Below are 24,627 nucleotides of genomic sequence, written 5' to 3'. Positions count from 1 at the left end.
ACTACTTAGGCAAAAAATTAGAAATATTTTGTGGTAGAAGTGTTTATAACTTTTGGAAATTTGAAGTTCTGGGAATATACCAAATTGGAAGTTGTTTTCTTTCTCATGTCATTATTATGGCTGAAGCCAATAGATGAATGAAATAATACAAAATACTCCTAATGTAAATAACAATTCAGAATATATTTTTTAAAGAAAATCCAAAGATTGGATGTGGGGTGAGAGGGAAATGAAGAATTGAAGATAATTACAAAGTTTTGGATCTGAGCTACTAGAAGGATAGAATTATATTAATGGAACTAGGAAAGATCAATAAAATTTATTGAATGAATGTTTTTAAGTTTTGCAAAGGCATAAATGAGACGGCAGATTTGTCTGAACATCCAAACCAAAGGCAAGTTTAGAGTTCTGAGATGGAAAGTCAAATCCCAAAGGATAGCAAGAGAAAGTCTATTTTTAGTTCATTTAAAGGTTTTAATTTCAACTTGCTTTTTTGAGTGAGTAAAACAACTCCTCTTCTTTATAGGTTTTACAAAGTAAGTAGAAGAAACAAAATGAATGGACAGATTATGTTCCTTTTCTTCTCTAGGATGGCCTCCTGACTATAGCTGATTCTTATTTTCATTTGCAGAGCAGAAACGGCTAAAGAAGACAGACATTCCGCTGCTGCATAGACTCCTACAGGGACCGTCCAAAACAAATGCTCGCATTTTCCTCATGGATAAAGATGCCGAAGAAATTAGCAGTGATGTATGGATGCCATTGCCCTGAATCTGTCTTTGAGCTCTCCTGTCCCAGTACCTCTCACACAAATGCTCTACCTTTTTGTTTTTTCTTTCAGGTGGCTCAGTATATTAACTTTCATTTTTCTCTCCTGGAATCCATCCTTCAAAGATTAAATGAAGAAGAAAAAAGAGAGATCCAAAGGACAGTAGCAAAGTAAGTCAAGAGCTTGCACACTGGGTGCTTGGTTCCTTAGTAGGTTCAATGCACGAAATGTGTCCAATGGTTAATACTCTTTCTCCTTATTTTCAGATTCAGTACAGAAAAGGCAATCATACTGAAATATCTTCGAAGTAAACGGGTAATAAAAACAGAGACAACAGTTTAGCAGTACAAGTCACTATTGCTAAGACACTTCTACAAAATTAGAAGGTTTTAGTGCTATTTCAGTGCATAAATTCTATACTTGCATTAAAAAAAAATATGTGAACTTGAATCTATAGGAAATTGAATGTACGGCTTGTCTCTCTCTGAAGTGAAGAGGTTAGGTTGGATTCACAGTTGGACTGAAAGAAACTTGAATTTAGTTTCAGTAACTAAAATAAGCTCGGATACTATGTATTCCAAATAGTTTTTAGAATAAAACACTCAGTGAACTTGAATTTAAATGGTATTTTAAGATACCATGTAGCTTAAGCTTATTTAACTTCAACTGTCAAGAGAACTATCATCAACTAGCTCTCAGAAATGATTCAGAAGTAATAGCTTCCAGCTCTTGAAATAAAATATCAGCCCATTATTATCCCACCAAGAAATCTGATGGTGATGGTATCTCACAGTTTCTTAAACTCTAGCCTTTTCATAAAACCTAGGAGTGTCTTTTAGTCCTTCGAGCTATCTATAACATCAGAGCTACCTGTCCTTTGGGACAGAAAACGTTATGGACTCTGTTAAGAAATCCAAATCATAATTCTCTCAACCCGAGCCCTTCTTTTTTCCCCTTCTGTTCTACTGATGAATTTCAAAAGTGTTCTTAAGATTTTTCTTAAGTCAATTGAACTAGTTGTCTTTATTTTTCCAAACAAACATATCACAGAGATTTAATGTATTTCATCAGCTAGGCTAAGACTTGATCCATGATAACCAAATTTGTTGCTGAATGAATACAGAAGATAATGCGAAGCTGTGGGATCTGAAGTTGGGCAGGAAATCTCGAGCTCTGTTTTTTTCTCCAAAATAACTCATTCTACAAGACAGGGCTCAGGGTCCTTCAAGTCCACTTCACCAGTCTGAAAAGCACTGCGAATGCCACAAGTATCACCTGTGATTTTACTTATGAACTCTGTATTAAAATGGAGATTTATGCAGCTTTTTTGCATTCTACTACTAGTTCTATTTGCATTCCTCATAAGCATGGGACTCAATGGACTCACCAACTGAATGGACATGAATTTGAGTGAACTCCAGGAGTTGGTGATGGACAGGGAGGCCTGGCGTGCTGCAGTCCATGGGGTCGCAAGAAGTCGGACACAACTGAGTGACTGAACTGAACTGAATAAGCATTGGATTAAACTGATTGTATTACACATACTATAGGATAAGGTGGAGTGTAGTAAACCCAGTTTTCTTTATCCTTTTATCTATGAGTTAATAAGAAGGTCTCAACTCACTAAAATAAAGCAAATGTAGTGGTTAAAACTCAGTATACTTATTTAAAGTAGTCTCAAGTATCCGCCATAAACATGACAAAAGATTTATCTTTAATATCTTGAAAGTCTACAAAACGGAAAAAAAAATAATAAGTAAGACGCATGGTTTGAAAACTAAAATTGCAGAAGAGAAAATGCAAATAGCTACTAAGTGTGTGGGAAAAGTTGTATCTTAATAGTGATGGGTGGTATTAGTCTGTGTCTAATGAGGAGACAGAAATCACACAGTCATTTAAATGGGGGTTATAATTTAATATAAAGAACTATTTAGCTGTGGTAATAGGAAATGGAAAGGGAACTCTAAAGGGTACCCTCGTCTGAGGAAGAATACCCAACTACGGAAAAGCTTGGAGTAAAGAGTTGAAATGCACTGAAGAAGGTGTGGCTGCAGCCCATTGCATAGAGGAAACGTCCTCTGCTCCCAGGACACAGCAGGGCCATAGGCGTAGGATAAGCAGAAACAACCCTCTGGAGTGTGGATCCAGTGGGCAAGTGAGCACAGGGGCTTCTCTGTGGGCGCAAGGCCAGATCACACAGTGTCCGTGTCTGGAGGGCTGCAGGAAAAAAAGTCTGGAGAACAGGTAAGCTGAGGCTGAGGGGTAGGCACCCGGATGAAGCCAGGGGCGCTGCAGCCAGTGCTGCTGGGACTGTGAGCTGCGGGAACCATCTCTGTAGGAACCTAGTACAACTCTATGTATGCCGTGGGCTGTGGCATCTTTGAGGCTGCATGGGACAGAGATGGGTTTACTAGATGGTCAGCCCCACAGAGCACTCTCTGGGAGCGAGCACCAAGGTGAGGTGTGGAGAGTAATGATCTGAGTTAGAGCACAGGACTGTAAGGGACTCCAGGCTGTGCCACCACAAACCAAATCAAGAGCTACAAAAGGGGTTGCGGGAGCAAATGCTAAAGAAACCTGCACCCCACAGGCAACTAGCGCTGAAGAAACCATTCTGCGAGGAGCCCCGGGGGAAGAAAGTCAGCTTCCCGGGAACCTGGCATGCCAGCCCCTACGAATCAGAAGACCTGCTTCCTCCTGCAGTGCTTCTCCAGCGCCCTCTACTGGCTAAGTATGATATCACGTAGGCTGCAAAGGAAGCGTATTTCAATGCTCTCTCCTGCTGCAGCTGGGGCCCCAGTAAAGCCTAGCCTGAAAATAAATAATGGTTTCCACGTCCAGTTTCACAGAGCCAACAACAAAAAGTGAATTTATAACAGAGAGGCAATAAAATAACTGGTATGTCAACAAAATGCAAAGTAAGAAAGTGAAATTGGTCTATTAAAAAGATGAAAAAATGATAATATTAAATACTCAACAAATTACAGTAAGATGTACTGTGCTCAGACTACTGGCCTCTCCTCATGGCTCAGTGGCAAAAAATCTGCCTGCTAATGCAAGAGACCTGGGTTTGATCTTTGGGTTGGGAAGATCCCCTGGAGACAGAAATGGCAACCCACTCCAGTATTCTTGCCTGGGAAATTCCATGGACAGAGGAACCTGGTGGGCTACAGTCCATGGAGTCATAAAAAGAGTGGGACATGACTTAGCGACCAAACAACAAAAGAGATACAAATGAATATAACTTTCTTTGAGAGCAAATTTAGTAGTAAGTTCACCCTATAATTTTACTTGTAGGATCTTATACGAAAATAATCAGATGTACATAGATACTATGTAAAGATGACTATTATTTATTGTGATAAAAGGAAGTAAATAGCCTAATGTTTAAAAATAGAAAAAAAAGATTATAGAAGGAAAAACAGAATGTAATGTAGCTCTTAGAATGGTTTTCTAATAAATTTTAAGAGTAAATTCTCCTTATGTTAAGATAAGAATATAGATACAAATATCCAAAAGTGTACTATCTATAAGATAATATAGATGTTTTTATATGAATATATACTATTACTGTATATATACATTTATGTATGTAGTAATATATACTACAAACCAAAAGCATGTTAAATGTGGTTATATCTGGTTTGTAGAATAAGGTATGGGTGATTCATATTTTTCATATTTGTTTATCTTATTAAATAATCTATAATTAACATGTATTACTTTTTAAACCAGGAAATAAAAAATGTATGATTAAAAAGTTACCAACAAAAAAGTAGCAAGTACATGCAATCACAGAGTTCTACTAGATGCAAAAAAAGGCAAATAAACTATCAAGTGAGACATTAACATCACTGCAGTGGTAGTTTTGAATATGTTTGTGAAGGCTTTGATACTCCACCTTTCAAGAGACAGTCTAATCCTCCTCACCTTGCCAATGGGCTGGACTTAGTGACTCACTTTTAAGGAACAGAGGAGAGCAGAAGTGCCAGGCTGTCACTTGGGGAGACTGGGTCATAAAAGTCACCACGGTGTCCTCCTTGCTTCTTCTCTTGGATTGCTTGCTCTGGGGGTGCCAACTGCCACATCCAGAGTAGCCCTGGGGAAAGGCCTATATGACAGGAACCAAGTCCTTCTGTCAAAAGCCAGCAAGGAATTGAGGCGTCCCCTCCACAGTCCACAGCTGTGTGAGTGGGCCATCAACTCACCCCAGTCAAGCTTTCAGATGACTGCAGCCCTGTCTAAGAGCTTGCCTGCAACCTCATGAGAGACCTGAGCCAAAACAAAAAGAAAAAACCAGCTAAACCACTCCTAGATACCTGATCCTCAGAAAATGTGAGAGATACAAAATGTTTGTTGTAATATCCTGCTACATTTTAGGATAAGTTGTTACATAACAATAGATAACTGATATAATTTCGGAGACAAAAATCTGTTCATTTCAGAGACATCTTTCTGTCATACAAGAATATAAGCTTTTGTAACAGAACTATTCATCTTTGTTTTAAATGGTCCAAATATTTCACTACCAGTTACGTATTAGTTCAAATTCAGTTCTAGATAATGTTAAACTTCCTAATGGTAGAGGTCCTATCACATTCATCTCTGTATAGTTTGCTGTATTTAATGTTGTGTCCTTTGTATAGGATGTGCTCAATCAAAGAACTGAATAAATTAATGAATGAATAAAAGAATGAGTAAATAAACTGTCTAAAATATTTTTATAAAATCCCCTGTAAGTATGCTTCCTTTTTCACAAATCTGATCTAGTAGCCAAAAATATATAGAAACTTTTCAAATGGTTATTCTCTAATATGGTGGTGTATTTTATTATCTCTTGGCAGTACGAAATATACAGTTAGGCGGTGTTACTATGGAACTTTGTTTAGGGTTGTTCCACATGGCTTCAAGCACTGAAGGAGAAAGAACTACATTGGTAAGGCAGTTGATGAGGTGGAAAAGACGGCAGATGTATCTATTATACTGAGATATCTACATGTGAAAGGAAAGAAAGGAATAGGATGCAATTCAAGAGGGCAAAACCCTTCAACAGCATCCATTTGTCTTCTAAATAACAGCTAACCTATTAGACCGAGACATTTGAAACTGTCCATACTTGGCCTACAAAGGCAACAATTTCATATTATTCAAACTAACCTCACTTAGCATCTGTCACCACTATTTTAAGTGCCTTCCATAGTTCAACTCATTTAACGTTCATTACACTTCCAAGAGGAAATTAACCTTTAAATCCAACTGTAAAGATGAGGAAAGTAAGTCGTGCAGAGGTTAGGAGGTTTGCTAAACTCTTTAGTAGAAGACCAACGCTCTAGAATCCTTGGTTCTATGGCTCCAGAACCCACACTATTAACCACAAGAGTATATCAGTTCAGTTCAGTCACTCAGTCGTGTCCGACTCTTTGTGACCCCATGAACCTTAGCACAGCAGGCCTCCCTGTCCATCACCAACTCCCGGAGTCCACCCAAACCCATGTCCATTGAGTCTCTGATGCCATCCAACCATCTCATCCTCTGTCGTCCCCTTCTCCTCCTGCCCCCAATCCCTCCCAGCATCAGAGTCTTTTCCAATGAGTCAACTCTTCACATGAGGTGGCCAAAGTACTGGAATTTCAGTTTCAGCATCAGTCCTTCCAATGAACATCCAGGACTGATCTCCTTTAGGATGGACTGGTTGGATCTCCTTGCAGTCCAAGGGACTCTCAAGAGTCTTCTCTAACACCACAGTTCAAAAGCATCAATTCTTCGGTGCTCAGCTTTCTTTATAGTCCAACTCTCACATCCATACATGACCACTGGAAAAATCATAACCTTGACTAGACTGACCTTTGTTGGCAAAGTAATGTCTCTGCTTTTTAATATGATGTCTAGGTTAGTCATAACTTTCGTTCCAAGGAGTTCAGTTCAGTTCAGTTCAGTTGCTCAGTCGTGTCCGACTCTTTGTGACCCCATGAATCACAGCACGCCAGGCCTCCCTGTCCATCACCAACTCCCGGAGTTCACTCAGACTCATGTCCATCGAGTCGGTGATGCCATCCAGCCATCTCATCCTCTGTCGTCCCCTTCTCCTCCTGCCCCCAATCCCTCCCAGCATTAGAGTCATTTCCAATGAGTCAACTCTTTGCATGAGGTGGCCCAAGTACTGGAGCATGGCTGCAATCACCATCTGCAGTGATTTTGAGGCCCAGAAAAATAAAGTCTGACACTGTTTCCACTGTTTCCCCATCTATTTGCCATGAAGTGATGAGACCAGATGCCATGATCTTAGTTTTCTGAATGTTGAGCTTTAAGCCAACTCTCTTCACTCTCCTCTTTCACTTTCATCAAGGGGCTCTTTAGTTCCTCTTCACTTCCTGCCATAAGGGTGGTGTCATCTGCATATCTGTGATTATTGATATTTCTCCTGGCAATCTTGATTCCAGCTTGTGCTTCTTCCAGCCCAGCATTTCTCATGATGTACTCTGCATATAAGTTAAATAAGCAGGGTGACAACATACAGCCTTGATGTACTCCTTATCCTATTTGGAACCAGTCTGTTTTTCCATGTCCAGTTCTAACTGTTGCTTCCTGACCTGCATACAGGTTTCTCAAGAGGCAGGTCAGGTAGTCTGGTATTCCCAACTCTTTCAGAATTTTCCACAGTTTATTGTGATCCACACAGTCAAAGGCTTTGGCATAGTCAATAAAGCTGAAATAGATGTTTTTCTGGAACTCTCTTGCTTTTTCGATGATCCAGGAGATGTTGGCAACCTCTGCCTTTTTTTAAACCAGCTTGAATACCTGGAAGTTCACAATTCACGTATTGCTGAAGCCTGGGGCTTCACCCTAAACTACACACCTTCAAATGGCAGTCTGTGTGTCTTCATTTGTAGTAAAGAAATAATAGTACCTACTTCATTATACAGTTGTAGAAGTTACAGGAATAATACATTTAAAGGCTGACACTTTGCATGTAAGAAGTGTATGATAAATACTAGCTATTGTTATAACTAGGCTTCCCTGGTTCCTCAGACAGTAAAGAATCTACCTGCAATGTGGGAATCCCTGCAATCCCTGGGTCAGGAAGAACCCCTGGAGAAGGGAATGGGTACCCCAGTATTCTGCCTGGAGAATTCCATGGATGGAGAAGCCTGGCAGGCTACAGTCACAGAGAGTTGGACATGACTGCTCTACAAATACTTTTCATTGATGTAGCTAAGCTACAATGTGTTCCCACACAGCATTGTTACCTAGGTTTTCACTGAGTCTTACTGCTTTACTCTTGTCTTAAAACCCACCACATACATTTTCTAGTCATTGGCCAGACTGGCCATTGGCCAGTCACTTCTCCCATGAACTTTCCTGGTCTCTGGGGTAATGTGTGATCTCAAACCCCTGGGTTCTACCTTATCAGTTAGTTCTGCTCTTGTGACACTGGAAATGTGTAATCTGCCCATTATTACAGTTCCTCATGTGATTATATCTTGTTTAAATTCATTAGTGATCTGGTCATATCATATTCATATCATTCCCTATAATACCTAGTACAGTTTATTGAACCTAATAGATACTTCAATGATTTTTGGATTTAATTTGCTAATATATATATATGAACACATTGAAATTATTGGAGTGAGGAAAAACTGAAATCAAGTATAGAGCACTGAAAAGAGGATTAAATATTTTCTCTAATCAAAATCGTTCATTTAGTAAGCACTAAAATATCACTGCTTTTTTTTTTTTTTTTTACTTCATTACACACACAAAAAAATCTGGAAAACTAAGTTCAAAGAATAAGTTCTTTATGTCTTTCTCCCAGGAGTTCTGGGGAAAAAAACTGCTGATACACATCATCATTGAAAGTTCAAGTTAATACGAATATATTGGGATTCCTTGGTGACAATGTCAGCATCACATATCTAAGGTAAAGATGAACGAGAATACTGTTACGAAAGTAACTTTCTTACAAAACCATTTCATTCAGCTCATCAATAATTATTTTCAGTAGTGGTATGGATAGAAACCCTAAGTGGCACTTTGGATCTTTTTCATTCCAGAAACCCAGCAGCCAGGTCCCAGCTTGACATGGCATGTGGCACCCATTATATCCACCTGAGACCTTTGAAAGCCACACACCCCTGCCCTGCCCTTGAGTTCATATTTCCAGTGCTGCTTCTGAGAAATAGAAAGTTTATGAGGAGAAAGGAGGTTGCAGAAGAGTTGCAATAAATAGATTCCTCTGCTGAGTAAGAAACCAGAGATTTAGTCTAGATTGGTTAGTGTTCTTGAGTAGCATTGTTAGCAGATGAAAGCTGACACTACTGATTTTTATTCTGAATATTAAACATGCATTTCATTATTCATGAAAAACAAAATGCAGTTCTCAACAAAGATCCTACGATGACATTTTCTGGAATCATTTAGCCTCCCAAAAGAAGCTGGCTCTTTTCAATCAGTTTGGACCCTTAAAAAAAAATAAATAAATAAAGCAAATAAGCACATCTGTGAGAAAGAGAACACAGCTAAACAGCTCTGATCCCAAATAGAAAATCTTTAAGACTTCCCTGTTGCATGCCTGAGATATACCCTAATATGTCCCCCACTCAAGGTCTTAGAATAGAATTGCTCATAGGCCTAGTCCCTTAGTTTAAGGACTTAATTCACTGCGATGACACCTATGTTCAAGACCCCAGATTTGGCATAAGTAAAAATTTGCTTCCTTCTCACTAAAGTATGGCACTCTTTTGCTGCAGAGTAAAAATGAACAATCAACATCAGCTTCACATTGCATTTTAAAACAGCTCTAGGTAACCCCATATTTACATATGTACTCAGTCACTGAGTTGTGTCCAGCTCTTGGAAACCCCATAGACTGCACCCCACCAGGCTCCTCTGTCCATGGAATTCTCCAGGCAAGAACACTGGAGTGGGTTGCCATTTTCTTCTCCAGGGGATCTTCCCGACCCAGGGATGGAATTCGAGTCACCTGTGGCTCCTGCTTTGCCAGGAATGTTCTTTACCACTGAGCCACCTGGGAAGCCCATATATGTGTGTGTGTACATACACATGTATCTTTTAAAAATATTTATGTATTTATTTGGCTTTCCAGGTCTTAGTTGGAGCACACAGATCTTTAGTCTTCATTGCAGCATGCAGATTCTCAGTGGCAGCATGTGGGATCTAGTTCCCTGACCAGGGATCAAATCCAGGCCCCCTTCTTTGGGAGTGCAGAGTCTTAGTCACTGACCACCAGGGAAGTTCTCCTATTTATTCTTTTTCAGATTCTTTTCCATTATAAGTTATTACAATACACTGAATATATTTCTCTGTGCCGTACAGTAGGTCCTTGTTTATCTATTTTATACACTGCTGCTGCTAAGTCGCTTCAGTCATGTCCGACTCTGTGTGACCCCATAGATGGCAGCCCACCAGGCTCCCCATCCTTGGGATTCTCCAGGCAAGAACACTGGAGTGGGTTGCCATTTCCTTCTCCAATGCATGAAAGTGAAAAGTGAAAGTGAAGTCACTCTGTCGTGCCCGACTCTTAGCGACCCCATGGACTGCAGCTTACCAGGCTCCTCCATCCATGGGATTTTCCAGGTGAGAGTACTGGAGTGGGTTGCCATTGCCTTCTCCATTTTATACACGGTAGTATGTATATATTAGCCTGGAACTCCTAGTTTATCTCCTTCCACCCCCTGCTATCCCCTTCTGGCAATCATTGTTTGTTTTCTATGTCTGTGAGTCTATTTCTCTTTAGGAAATACATTCCATTATATCATATTTTAGATTCCCATAGAAGTGATATAGTATGCTATTTGTCTTTCTCCATCTGACTTACTTCGCCTTGTATGATAATTTCTAGGTCCGTCCATGTTGCTGCAAATGGCATCACTTCACTCTTTTCATGACTTAGTAATATTCCATTGTTTTATATATTTATATACATATATATATAGAGAGAGAGATAGAGAGATAGATATCACATCTCCTTTATCCATTCATCTGTTAGTGGGTATACTTATGTTGCGTCCATGTCCTGGGTATTGTAAGTAGTGCTGCTATGAACTGTGGTGCATGTATCTTTGAAAAATTAAAGTTTTCATCTTTTCTGGATATATGCCCAGGAGTGGGATTGTAGGGTCATGGTAGGTCTACTTTTAGTATTTTTAAAGGAAATTCCATACTATTTCTTAGTGGCTTCACCAATTTACATTTCTGTCAATAGTGAGCGAGGGTTCCTTTGTTTTCTCTCCAGCATTTCTTATTTGTAGACTTTTTAATGAGGGCCTTTCTGAATGGTGTGAGGTGATACCTCACTGTAGCTTTGATTTACATTTCTCTGATAATTAGCAATATTGAGCATCTTTTCCAGCTAGCCATTTGTATGTCTTCTTTGGAGAAATATCTATTTAGGTCTTCTGTTCATTTTTTGACTGGATTATTTGGTCTTTTGATATGAGGCTGTATGAACTGTTTGTATATTTTGAAAATTAATCCCTTGTCAGTACCATTGTTTGCAAATATTTTCTCCCAAGTCCATATGTTGTCCATATAGGAGACTACTAACCTATCATCATCTGAACTTTGGAATAAATATTGCTTATCTATTTCTCTACATCCTGTGACATACTTTTCAAGACTACATTCTAGGATATAGCAATTTGCCAACATCCTTTTATCTCTTTTGAAGTCCCAATTCAATAATAGTAGCAATATACCAGAAAGAATAAAGCCTATTGAAAAACCCACCATCAATGTCAGAGCTATTGATGAACTTCTGAAAATTAAAGTCATTGATATGATATTAATCAACATCTCAAAATGCAGAGATAGGAGCTCAGAAGAGCAACATGTAGAGATATTCCAGCAGTACAAGACCAGAAAGTCATTGATTTCTGAGCTACTTCTGTTCTTACCTGCTGCTCAGTCCATTTTTTAAAGCTTCCTAAAGATTTCTGAAATCACTACTATCTTTTCAATATACTATTTTTAATTTAAGTTATCCAGAATTTGACCATATTATTTACAACTAAAGAATTCAAGCTAACATACAAGCTAAAAAACAAAACTGTGTAAATATATGGATAAAATAATAATTTAAACACATAAGGACACCAAAAGTTTTTCTCCTGGGTGCCCATTCTGAAAAAATACATAAATACATTACATACTTAAGCATTTAAGTATGTAATTACATACTTAAGCCCAGAAAAACTTAACAGAATTCAAGAAAAAACATAAAATGGAATTTTAGAAATAGTCCATCTTACCCAAAGTTACACTAGGAAGAGGGGCTTCCCTGATAGCTCAGTTGGCAAAGAATCTGCCTGCAGTGAAGGAGACCCTGGTTCAATTCCTGGGTCAGGAAGATCCCCTTGAGAAGGGATAGGCTACTCACTCCAGTATTCTTGGGCTCCCCTTGTGCCTCAGCTAGTAGATAATCTGCCTGCAATGCAGGAGACCTTGGTTCAATCCCTGGGTTGGGAAGATCCCCTGGAGAAGGGAAGGCTACCCACTCCAGTATTCTGGCCTGGAGAATTCTATGGGTTAGTTCATGGGATTGCAAAGAGTCAAACACGACTGAGTGACTTTCACTTTTACTTCACTTCACACTAGGAAGAAACTTTCCATGGATAGTCAATTCTAGAAATAACTAGGTCCAAACTGAAAGAGTAAGTCAGAGGACTTTTCAAATATAGTTATAAGATGATAGAATATGCTATTACAAAAACTGTATGATTAAGAACTGAAGAAAGCTGAGCACCGAAGAATTGATGCTTTTGAACTGTGATGTTGGAGAAGACTCTTGAGAGTCCCTTGGCCTGCAAGGAGATCCAACCAGTCCATCCTAAAGGAGATTGGTCCTGGGTGTTCATTGGAAGGACTGATGCTAAAGCTGAAACTCCAATACTTTGGCCACCTCATGCAAAGTGTTGACTCATTGGAAAAGACTCTGATGCTGGGAGGGGTTGGGGGCAGAAGGAGAAGGGGACGACAGAAGATGAGATGGCTGGATGGTATCACCAACTTGATGGGCATGAGTTTGAGTAAACTGCGGGAGTTGGTAATGGACAAGGAGGCCTGGCGTGCTGCAATTCATGGGGTCGCAAAGAGTCGGACACGACTGAGCGGCTGAACTGAACTGATGGAAAAAGAAAGATAATTAGAACCTCTCAAGAAAGAAGGATGTATGAGGAAATCATAGTCCAAATATGTAAAACTAAACAAATGTGGCATATTTTCTGCATTTGACAATAAGAAAAAAGACTTCATTTAATATTGGTATTTTTAAAGCGATACCGGATAAGTTGTTGAACTAATCCATTCATCGTATGGCTGTAAATAACATTAAAGTTAAACGCACTATTAAACATACTATTTATTGGTTTCCACTTGTTAACATCAACCTATTGACAAACTGTATACACCTTGAACTTTGGAGAAGGGCATGGAAACCCACTCCAGTATTCTTGTTTGGAGAATTTCCATGGATAGAGGAGCCAGGTGGGCTACAGTCCATGGAGTCACAAAGAGTCAGACACAACTGAAGCAACTTAGCACACATACACCTTACATTAACAAAGCAGGATAAACAAACCTCGAGTGTGTGGAAATAACGGTATAGCTTTTAAAAGGAAAGCTGGCAAAGAAATTGAAGGAAATTTAGATGTTAATTATGTTATGGAAAATCACTAGATGCTGACTGAAATGTAAGAACCAAGGAAGAATATAATCAAAAAAAGAAAAACACTTTACCTAAAAATATATTAAAAGTCTACGAGTGGTATTGTTGAAGTCAGTGTAAACACACTATATTCTTTAAATGATAGCAATATTTTAAGAAGTATGGCACCCCACTCCAGTACTTTTGCCTGGAAAATCCCATGGACGGAGGAGCCTGGTGGGCTGCAGTTCATGGGGTCCATAGAGTCGGACACGACTGAGCGACTTCACTTTCACTTTTCACTTTCATGCATTGGAGAAGGAAATGGCAACCCACTCCAGTGTTCTTGCCTGGAGAATCCCAGGGACGGGAAGCCTGGTGGGCTGCCATCTATGGTGTCGAACAGAGTCGGACACGACTGAAGCGATGCAGCAGCGAAGTAATAACACTAATCACTAGGAGTACTAATAGGAAAGATTTAAATTGCTTATCTTTTGGGAATGGGAAATGTACCCTGCTTTTCTGTCTGGACTCTTGCTTTAGTCATGTTCATGTATTACTTATAAAAGAAACTAAATACAGTATCTCAGAATGACTGGATCCATATGACCGAGATATCACATTGCTTACTCTGATCCTTGATTTTTCTCCAGAAATGCATCCCAGGATTGCAGTAGCTTTAATAATAGACCCATCAAACTGTAAGCTGCTGCTGCTGCTGCTAAGTTGCTTCAGTCGTGTCCGACTCTGTGCGACCCCATAGATGGCAGCCCACCAGGCTCCTCCGTCCCTGGGATTCTCCAGGCAAGAACACTGGAGTGGGTTGCCATTTCCTTCTCCAGTGCATGAAAGTGAAAAGTGAAAGTGAAGTCCCTCAGTCATGTCTGACTCTTAGTGACCCCATGGACTGCAGCCTACCAGGCTCCTCTGTCCATGGGATTTTCCAGGCAAGAGTTCTGGAGTGGGGTGCCATCTCCTTCTCCACAAACTATAAGCAGAGGCTACTTAAAACAGCAAGTCTTTTCACATGAACTTGTGTTGAGTCACAACTAAAAGCAGAGCACTGCTTTTTTTTATTATTAAATTTCATATATTATTTTTCAAACCATCATTTCAACCTGCCCAAATTTCTGCTAATTCTTGTTAACCTTCTTCTATGTTATATTCTGTTGGCTGACAGATAATTATCTCAGGCTATAATTATCATTCCCCTCTGATCTGAGTATTTTTCTTCTTAAAACTGCTGATATCTGCAATTCACATTATTACCTCATGAAATATGAGATTCCTGTTCTTTGGAAGATTCAAATTCACCTTGTATGGCTGAGTTTCTTATTTTATTCCTTCTTTTTGTTTCATTCTTATTCTTATTGACATTCCAACCTTAACTTCGGCTCACTGTTTTCTCCCTGGATTTTTCCTGCATTCTGGTTTACTTCTCAGAATGTCTTCCATCTTGTCTAAAAATGTTTTATCCTCCCACCAGTCATAGCTAGAAAGGCAATCTTCAAGCCTGCCGACTTTATCCTTTAGCAGGCAGAACAGGTTCACATAATTGACTATTCAAACAAAGAAAATGCCTGTAGGTCCCCGCAGCAGTTAGTCTAACTGGAAAATCTACAGACTAATTGGGTAAGCCTCATCACTTCTAAGGCTTCACAAGTGGCACCGTGGTGAAGAATCCACCTGCCAATGGAAGAGACACAGGAGATTCAAATTCTACCCCTGGGTTGGGAAGATCCCCTGGAGGAGGGCACAGCAACCCACTCCAATATCCTTCCATGGAAAATTCCATGGACGGAGAAGCCTGGTGGGCTACAGTCCATGGGGTCACAAAGAGTCGGACACAACCGATCACACAGACTTTATCTGGGGGACTTTGGAGACCCCCAAAGCCACTAGGAATTATTCCTTTGCACTACAGTCAAACCTAGGCCTCTTCCACAAACAGAGACACACACAGAGTCACACAAATTCTTGCTGATAAGATTCCAAGATATTATATTCCTATATTTCATATTTTTGATTATATAGTCCTATATTTTTGGCTAAGCCTATTCATGTAACATAAAGTTATTTTTTTAATATTCCAGTCTTACCTTTTTTATTTAACGTCCTCAAATTCTTTCACTTCTTTTCATAAATAGGTTACTTTTCAATTGCTTCATTATTTTTGTTACTGTCCTTGGTTCTAACTTCTCACTAGGAGTTAGATATATGAAAATATTGGGAGGGGATGGGGGACTAGTTTATGATTATCTGCTTTCACCCTAAAGTGGTTCCTCAAGTCTTCTCCAAACCAGTAGCATCAGCAGCTCCTGGGAACTTGCCAGACCCCACCCCAGATCTATTGATCTATTGATCAGAAATCCTGTGAGTAAAAAACACTGATTTTGTTTTAACGAGCCCTCCAAGCAACTCTGATGCACACAAATATTCCAGAATCACTGCCTTAGAATAATCATAAGGAGATAAACTTCATGAAACTTTATAGATGATGCATAATTACAGATAATCCATTTTTTATCTGAAGAAGTTAATCTAGCAAATGATAGTTATTATGATATATTCTTCAGATAGCTCCTATTTGCTTCCTTAATTTGTGGAGAAATCCTAAAGCGGAGAGGGAAGGGAGGAAATTTGGGCTTTTCAACCATTAAGTTGAAAATGGTTGTTCGACAAAAAGTGTAGGAAAAAGCACACAGAAATCTTCCTATCATGCTATTGGTGAAATAGTTCCAGCAAGAAGTATTCCTCTTTATGAGCAAGAACATGTCAAGAAAATTCTCTAGGGAATTCTTAAGTACAGGCCTTTCTGAAAAAGTGTTTATGAGCTGACTCATTGGAAAAGACTCTGATGCTAGAAAAGACTGAAGGCATAAAAAGAAGGGAGTGACAGAGGATGAAATGGTTAGGTAGCATCACTGACTCAATGGACATGAATTTGAGCAAATTCAGGTAGATAGTGAAGGACAACGGAAGCCTGGCGTGCTGCAGGCCGTGGAGTTGCAGAGTCAGACGCGACTCAGCGACTGAACAACAAGAACAAGTATTAATTATATTTATCATGTTGCAAATCATATCCCTGGCATTTGTTTATCTCGTAACTGATCGCAAGTTTGTACTTTTTGACCACCTTCTTCCCCATACAAAGATATTACAATATTATTAACTATAATATATATATATATTATATAAGATATATAATAAAACTACAATAGTTGTTATTACTGGTGTTACTCAGGTAGCAATGTATTTTCTAAATACAAAAAGTAAAAGGGCTTTAAAATGAAAAAATGGACATTTGTGACTGTTTTCATTTTGTGTATCAGCTAGTCTGGCAGTCAGCAAAGTTCTTATTGTGAACAGCCAGATATTTGGAACTCTGTAGTTCATTCAGTCTCTGTCACAACTACTCAATTTTACAACTATTCAATTCTGCTGTTTTAAGCAACGCAGACAACATGTAAATAAATGGGCAGGGCTGTGTGCCCACACAACCTTATTTACATAAACAGGGAGGGAAGCTAAGTTAGCCAGAGGGTGGTAGTTTGACTACCTTTTTGACAAGGCTATGAAAATGAAAGTGAAAGGCTCTCAGTGGTGTCCAACTCTCTGCGACCCCATGGACTATACACGTCGTGGAGTTCTCCAGGCCAGAATACTGGAGTGGATAGCCTTTCCTTCTCCAGGGGATCTTCCCAGTCCAGGAATCAAACCCAGATCTTCCACATTGCATGTGGATTTTTTTACCAGCTGAGCCACAGATTATGGTTATTGTTCAGTCACTAAGTGGTGTCTGACTCCTTGCGACGCCATGGCCTGCAGCACACCAGGCTTCCCTGCCCTTCACTATCTCCTGGAATTTGCTCAAATTCATGTCCCTTGAATCAGTGATGCTATCTAACCATCTCATCCTCTGCCTCCCTCTTCTCCTTTTGCCTTCAGTCTTTCCCAGCATCAAGGTCTTTTCCAGTGAGTCAGCTCTTGGCATAACGTAGCCAAAGTAAAGGAGCTTCGGCTACAACATCAGTCCTTCCAATGAATATTCAGGATTGATTTCCTTTAGGATTGACTGGTTTGATCTCATGGCAGACCAAGGGACTCTCAAGAGTCTTCTCCCACCACAATTGAAAAGCACCAGTTCTTTGGCTTAGACTATAGATATGTGACTTTTAACATAAGCACATGTACAGTTTAGTTGAAAAAGTAGAAAAGAGCCAGCCAGATTCTTTACCAACTGAGCTATGAGGGAAGCCCAGAAAAGAGCCACTGAAGGTAATTAAGGCATTTGTGAAAATTGTTACCTGTGAAAATGTTTCCCTAGGCCATTGCTAAACCCCAGCCTTAACTAGCCCCAACCTGTTTTGACTGTAAAGGCTGCTTTATTATATATATATATATATTTAACCATATACTTGGATTCTTCTACTCAGACACTATAACCTACTATAACTGAATTTCTGTTTCTCATGTCATATCTGCAGGAGAATGGCCATCCCAGGTTCCCTCCATGAATTTACATGAATTTTCTGTACCTCAGAGTGATGGTAGGATCACCATGATATTCTTAGAAATTTAAGTCACACAACTTTACCATCTTATGAAAAGTCATTTGCTTGTTAACTGTATATAATTAGATTGATAACACAAAACAATCACCTGGTAGTCAGTTTAGTGGATATGCACAGAGACACTTTCTTCTGATCGTAGTTTCTCTTTCTATTCTTCAACCGCCTATTCTAATGATCTGCCACTGAGAAAACACAATGTTTTTCACCTGGTCTCCTAGTTAAGCCCCAAACTACCTTTAGTGACTCTTTCTGATTGTGCCCCCAGAAATTTCTAAAACAAAGCTACAGCTTGCCCAGACACGCCTTTAAATTGTTACTTGTTTAAAATTTCTCTATATTTCCACGGACACCTTTTCTCTACAGTGACCAGAGTCTTGCTCATCCTTCTCCCCCCCCACCCCCAATCCGAAACATCTCAGTTCATCTAAGATCAGTGACTTTCTGTTTATCTCTTTTCGTGTCTAACGCACCTAGTTTCTGCAAATGAACATAAATATTAGTGTATCTTCAACCAAAATACTTAGTTACACCAATTCACTGAGACTGGGATTTTCTCCCAGTCCGTTCATGACTAGAACAGAGAATTTTTTTTAAACTTAATAACCCCTACGAATGCTAAGAGAATAAACAAGGAAACAGGGATACCTCTTCTTGGAAACATGTTTCACTTTTCTCTGCTTGACAGCACGTCTCCACCAGGTGAGCAAAATCCACAGTAATTGGTTGGAACTGCATCTCTGCTGCATACAGTTTCTGCTTCACAAGGTTGCTGAGGAGTCTGAATAAGAAATGAGTGGCAAAAAAAACAAGCACTCACTGAGTTCTAGAAGGCCAGCTTGCAAACCTGCCTTACTTATTGAAAGCCGCACACCACCCACACCTTTGCCTAGCTCTCACTCTCAAGTTTAAAGGATCTGAAAACGACCTGATATTCTCACAATTTTCGCAATGTCTATCTCCATCTTCATGTTTATTCCACATGTTTATTCAAGCATATCTCATCAATATACCTATTATAGTAAATTTAATTATCTTTATGTAATTATTACTAGGATAAATGCTTTTTCTATTTTTATTACATTGGGTAGAAAATAGGTTATACATTAGCTTTTCCTATAGTATTTTCTTGTGAACAACATTTATCCTAAAAAACTAACTTCCCAATAAATATTTCAAATATAACACACCTGGACGTTGAGGGCCCTTTATATGTTATTAATGATAAAGCCAATACACTATTTGAAACTTTAGTAATTTGACAGTCAACTCAGATGTCTCTTACAGAACAGTTTCCCAACAACCATATAAATGTCAGTGATTCAATCACTTTGAATATTCAAAATTAAAACCTGGTCTCTTTCTATTTAATAAAATATGTTGTCTTTTTTTTTCTGATCAAGAAAGATTTAACTACATAGAAAACAAGGTGTGAAGAGTAGGGAAAATGTACCTCAATCCATATTTTATTGCTTACCCCCCAAAAAACCTTTGCTTGGTCTTCATTTTCAAATTCAAATTAAAAACATCTAGTGGCCTTATTTGTGCTTGAATAGGTATAATAAAAAATACCTCAAAGCTTCAAGTAGCTATTTCTATGACACTCTAAACCAGGGATCCAACAAATATTAATATTTTAGGCTTTTTCTACCAAGAGGCAAAACTAAGGATATTATGTAAGTCTTCTATCACAGGACAGAGGACTCCAGTCCCTCCCCACCGCTAGGCTGGGCTGCCCTGGGTGGCTGGCAGACACGGTTTGTGCCAGTTGCCATCAGCTAGAGATGATGGCGAAGAAGGACCAGCCAGCAGAAGAGCAGGTGTGCACCGCATCAGTCTCACTGTCCAGCCCAGTGAAAAGCCCTTTTCTTCTCCCTGAGGTCTCAGTGCAGGCAGCTGACCCAAAGCAAGATGACTCTGAGTCGCCTGACTCCTGGACTGAAATGCCACCAAGCCTTTGCTGCCTGACAGTCGTCCACAGTGAAGTCTCCAACTTGTATGTGACACCAGCGCAGGCACTGGGCAAAGGGAGGGAAGTAGGAGTGAAGTTGGAGACAATGGAGAAGCCAAGGTGGCCCTCTGCAGCTCCCAGGCTTGGCTTATCCAAGTGGTGCCCACAGGACCCACAAAAACAGCCCTGGCCAGATGGCCATAGAACCCTGATCCCATCTAAACAATCAGACAGAAACTTAGCTTAACTGGATAGCCCTCTGAACATGCCTCTGATCTTTCTATTTCAGCTCCACCCTCTCCCACCTCCACCCTGCTGCTGCTGCTAAGTCGCTTCAGTTGTGTCCGACTCTATGTGACCCCATAGACGGCAGCCCACCAGGCTCCGCTGTCCCTGGGATTCTCCAGGCAAGAACACTGGAGTGGGTTGCCATTTCCTTCTCCAACCTCCACCCTAGCCCCGCCTTGATAATGGACAAAGAGATGGTCCACATCTCCACAAAAGGTGGACCATCGGAAAGGCTGAAAAGAATAAGGAAACACAAGCCAAGTTTCTTTTCAGAAACTATTATTAATACAGGTGGGTTTGAGAAGCACGCAATCACTGTATCCTCTGAGCGCCAGCAAAACACAGTCAAAGGACTAGGAGATTCTAATTAACTCCATGTTAACCCCTAATTCTAAGTCCTGGGAATCCAGAAAAAAAAAATCAGAGAGGGGACAAAGACATATGTACAAAAATATTCATTGCCACAATTTATGACACTTAGAAATTAAAAACAATTTTCATGCCCAGAAACAGGGAATAAATTCATTATTGTACCCACGTGTTCTTGTTGTCATTTAGTCACTAAGTCATATCCGATTCTTTTGCGACCCCATGGACTGTAAGCCCACCAGGCTCCTCTGTCCATGGGATTTCCCAGCCAAGTACACTGGAGCGGGTTGCCATTTGCTTCCCCAGGGATCTTCCCAATTCTGGGATCAAAGCTCACCTCTCTTGAATTGCAGGCAGATTCTTTTTTGCTGAGCCACCATTGTACCCACATACTGGAATATTAAAAAACCTTTAAAATGGCTGTTTTGAAGACTAACGTGTACATTATATTTTTTAACATTAAAAAAAAAACAATGGAACAGCCAACATCTTTTGAGTGTATTGATATTTGCTAGGTTTCAGACAATGTGCTGATAATTTATAAATGCTACCTAATGTACTGCCCTCTGTCACCTCCTTAAAATAAGGCTCTGTGTCATCTCCACTTTGAATTTGTAGGAGTAGTTTCAACTCCTTGGGCATAGTATAGTTCTGGGCAAATATAACAAGCCCGTGCAGTGAGCTCCCCTCTCAGAAAGCACTTGAGGAGTGAGAACTACTTATGAGAACCTGTCCTGAGACAAGAAGTCAGGTTCACAGACTTCCGCCCATTAAGAAAGGCCTGGGCAGTAGAAGACAGGAGTAATTCAGCGGTTCCCCAGCTGCGCCTCCATTAGACTCGATTCTGAGTTCTGTGGAATCAGGATAACGCTTTGGAAGGGGGCTGTGTGAGTACTTTCACTAAAGTTCTGCACACCACTAAGACAGAAGCAGCACTGACACAACAGCGACTAAACAAGTAGAATCCTGGGGTCTGGGGAAGGTATTATTTTTTCCCTGAACAACAAAACATAAAGCAGCTTTGTCATCCCTTGAAAGGGATGCAGTCTGCCGCTGAACAGGAGACAGCAGTACCTGGAGGGCACGGCTGATCCCAGTGGCACAGGAGTGGTGCCAAGGATCACGCCTGGAGAATTCAGGGAGTGAGGCGACAGGAGTTTCCTAAGCGCTCCCCTGTGGACTCAGAGATAATTGCTTGAACTGATGGCTCTGTATAAGCAGGTAGTAGCACAAGTGTGCAAAGCTTGCATTATTAAGCATTCAAACCATAGATGGAGGGACAGAGGGCATCCATGGGAGTGTGGACTTGTATACGTGTATGACATTCTATACTCCTACACTGTATATATATTTATTATGGGTATTTCTGCAGTGTTGGAATAAAAGTATTATGATTTTCTTCTCTTTTCTGTATTTTCTAAATTTTCTGCAGTGATTATGTATTACTTTAAAAATAAAATATATCTAAAATTTACAAAGAAATACAATAGTATAAGCATTTCGTTTCCTACCCAACTGTTCTGCACATATATGATCTTTTGCTAAATTATTTTTTATTAAAGTATAGCTGATGTATGCACATATTCAACTTTCCCATTAGACCTAAACTTGATCCCACTTGAGAGGAAACACTGCCTTGTATCTCTGTATCGTTCAAGTCTGTGCGGTTATGTATGATGCATAGTCAAAACAGTTGATACTATCTTTGAATAATAATTATCAGTTTTTAACACATTGATTATTCAAAGTGAGAAATATAGGCTATTTTCCACTGGAATTTTGGTGAATTTTGTCTCAGAAAATATTTTCCCACAGAACCAGTATTGCTCATGATGCTGAAATTCACTGACCAACCTATAAAAGCACAGGATAGCTTCAGTCCCAGGCTACAAAAACTAACCACCATGCGTACCTACATAGTGAGACTACCCTATTTCCCAGCACCTACTGGGGCTTCTATGAATTCAGAGCTCCAAGTAGCTAAAGCCAGTACAGGAGGGGCAGAGGTTTTAACCGCAGGTTCATGCAAAATCTGGACTTCTCTTTCCTTCCAATGTCATGAAAAAGGCACGAACTTTGTAGTCAAACTTACTTCGGCTCCAGTTAGGTCCTCCACTCACTAGTGTTTCTGATGATGAGTACGATACTTTGACCTCCCTGACCTTCATCTACAAAACGAGACTTTGAATGCCTATAGCATTCGCCTGCCAACGCAGGAGGTGCGGGTTCAATACCTGGTCCGGGAAGATCCCCCAGAAAAGGAAAAGGAATCCACTCTAGTATTCTTGCCTGGGAAATCCCATGGACAGAGGAGCCTGGCAGGCTACAGTCCTTGGAGTCGCAGAGAGTAAGACATGACTTAGTGACTGAACAACAACATACAATACTTTGCAAGGTTTTTGTGAAGACCAAAAATTATACAATGTTAAAAGACTGAGTACAGTAACTGACATACTGAAGGCACTCAGTACATGATGGCAAAAATAATGTGAGTAATTATATTAATTATTTCATCAAATGATGGCAAAGATAATGAATAATTATAGTAATAGCACAACTTGCAACTGTCTGTTTCCAAGTATTGGTTGTTTCCAACCGTTGTCTCCCTCTCCCTGATTCCCACAATAAATGGTACATTGTCACAACCTCTTACCTATCTACCCATTTACTCGTTCAGTAAATAATGGATGAGCATTTTTAGAACTTCCCTGAGGATTTGAGCTGTAGATTTAACAATAATAGAGAAGACAGAGGAGGTAGGCAGGCTCCCTCATAGGTACCCTTCTTCTCTTTCCTCACGAGCTTTGGGGATTCCAGGTGTCTTCATAGCTTGGCTCCTCCCAACCCCTCAAGTTTCAGTCCCCAGAATTTCTCTTCTCTCGCTCACCTATGCCTCAGACACACTGAACTGTTTGTTGGACTCTCCTCGATCCTGCTGGGCGAACTGGCTTCTGCATGCACTTCCCCAGAGACACCAGTAGAGGGACCACTGAGCTTCCAAAGCAGACAAGCAGCTTATCTAAACAAGGAGAAACACTCACTGATCTAGGATAGGTAAGTGGGGAGAAAGGCTCCCATTATGAGAATGCAAGTCTGGGAATGAGATTTAGAGCAGAGGTGTCAGCATCGTGTTACCTTTCCTTGACACTCCGAATATAAAAGCTGCCTTTTCCATAGCAGGGAACTCTGTGACATTTGGAAGCTAGACGCAAAACCTCCCGTAACTTGTCACGCACTCGTGATCTGCTTGCAGTGGATTTATCTCCTCCCCACTTCCTCCCACCTCCACCTCCCCATCTCTCTACCTCTCAACTTGACTGCTGTTTTAAAAGTCCGCTAATTCTATGTATTCCTTTAGTTTTCAATTTACCTTTTTAAATCTTAGATCCTATTTTTAATCCTCAACACCAAATTGTTTCTGGTTCGTCATTGCAGTGATATTGATCTTTTATTTTCATTATATCTATCCATCCTTTCATTTGAAGCACACTCTAATCTTAAGTTTTAACTATCTTATGTCTAACCCTTCTATCTTAGGTCTTAACCCTTCAACTCTGTATTTTTCTTCACTAAATTTTAAATTCTTTTCTCCTGAACCAGAATTCTCTTTCTATTTTCTCTATCTTATTGCATGACTTTATTTCTGCCTTCTCTTTATAATCACGCTGAATTTTGTCTTTTCCTTCCAGGAATCCCTTCACTTTTTTTTTTTCTTTTCATGTGTATGTGGACTTATGCTTTGACAATCAGCCAGAACTATATAGGGGAGAGCCCCTACCACTTCCCAGGAAATGGAGGGCTTTGTCAAGCCTGGCTCTTATTTCCCAATATGTATTTTCCCAGAATATTCTAAAAATCTCTACATTATCAGTCTCTATGTTATTGCTTTCTCCATACAGAACACCATGAATTCACCAGAACAGGGATGCTTCCTAGTATTTCATACTTTTTATTATCTAGCCTTTACATGAAGAGTTTCAAGTTTTAAAAATTATAACCAGCATTATAACCCTTT

At 39.9% G+C, this 24,627-nt stretch overlaps 2 protein-coding genes across 6 annotated transcripts in view; one reads left to right on the top strand and one right to left on the bottom strand.

Moving 5' to 3' along the window:
• RASSF6 (Ras association domain family member 6) overlaps nucleotides 1-5,497 on the top strand; it is a 74,933-nt gene extending 69,436 nt beyond the window's left edge. For 4 of the 5 annotated variants that reach the window (XM_061420449.1, XM_061420448.1, XM_061420453.1 and 1 more), the window contains 3 exons: nucleotides 632-750; nucleotides 842-939; nucleotides 3,360-5,497. In XM_061420449.1, coding sequence (XP_061276433.1) covers nucleotides 632-750; nucleotides 842-939; nucleotides 3,360-3,516 — 374 coding nt within the window. In that variant the 3' untranslated portion in view covers nucleotides 3,517-5,497. Of the gene's footprint in view, nucleotides 1-631; nucleotides 751-841; nucleotides 940-1,035 lie in introns of all 5 variants that reach the window. The other variant, XM_061420450.1, reaches the window with a different exon arrangement.
• The window catches only part of LOC133249690 (alpha-fetoprotein-like), a 63,832-nt gene that overhangs the window by 7,824 nt on the left and 31,381 nt on the right, over nucleotides 1-24,627 (bottom strand). The window contains 1 exon segment of the mRNA XM_061420454.1: nucleotides 18,653-18,785. The gene's annotated coding sequence lies outside the window, so the exon portion shown is untranslated.

Source organism: Bos javanicus, chromosome 6 (assembly GCF_032452875.1).
Source record: "Bos javanicus breed banteng chromosome 6, ARS-OSU_banteng_1.0, whole genome shotgun sequence".
NCBI lineage: Eukaryota > Metazoa > Chordata > Mammalia > Artiodactyla > Bovidae > Bos > Bos javanicus.
This window is presented reverse-complemented; position numbering and strand designations above follow the sequence as displayed.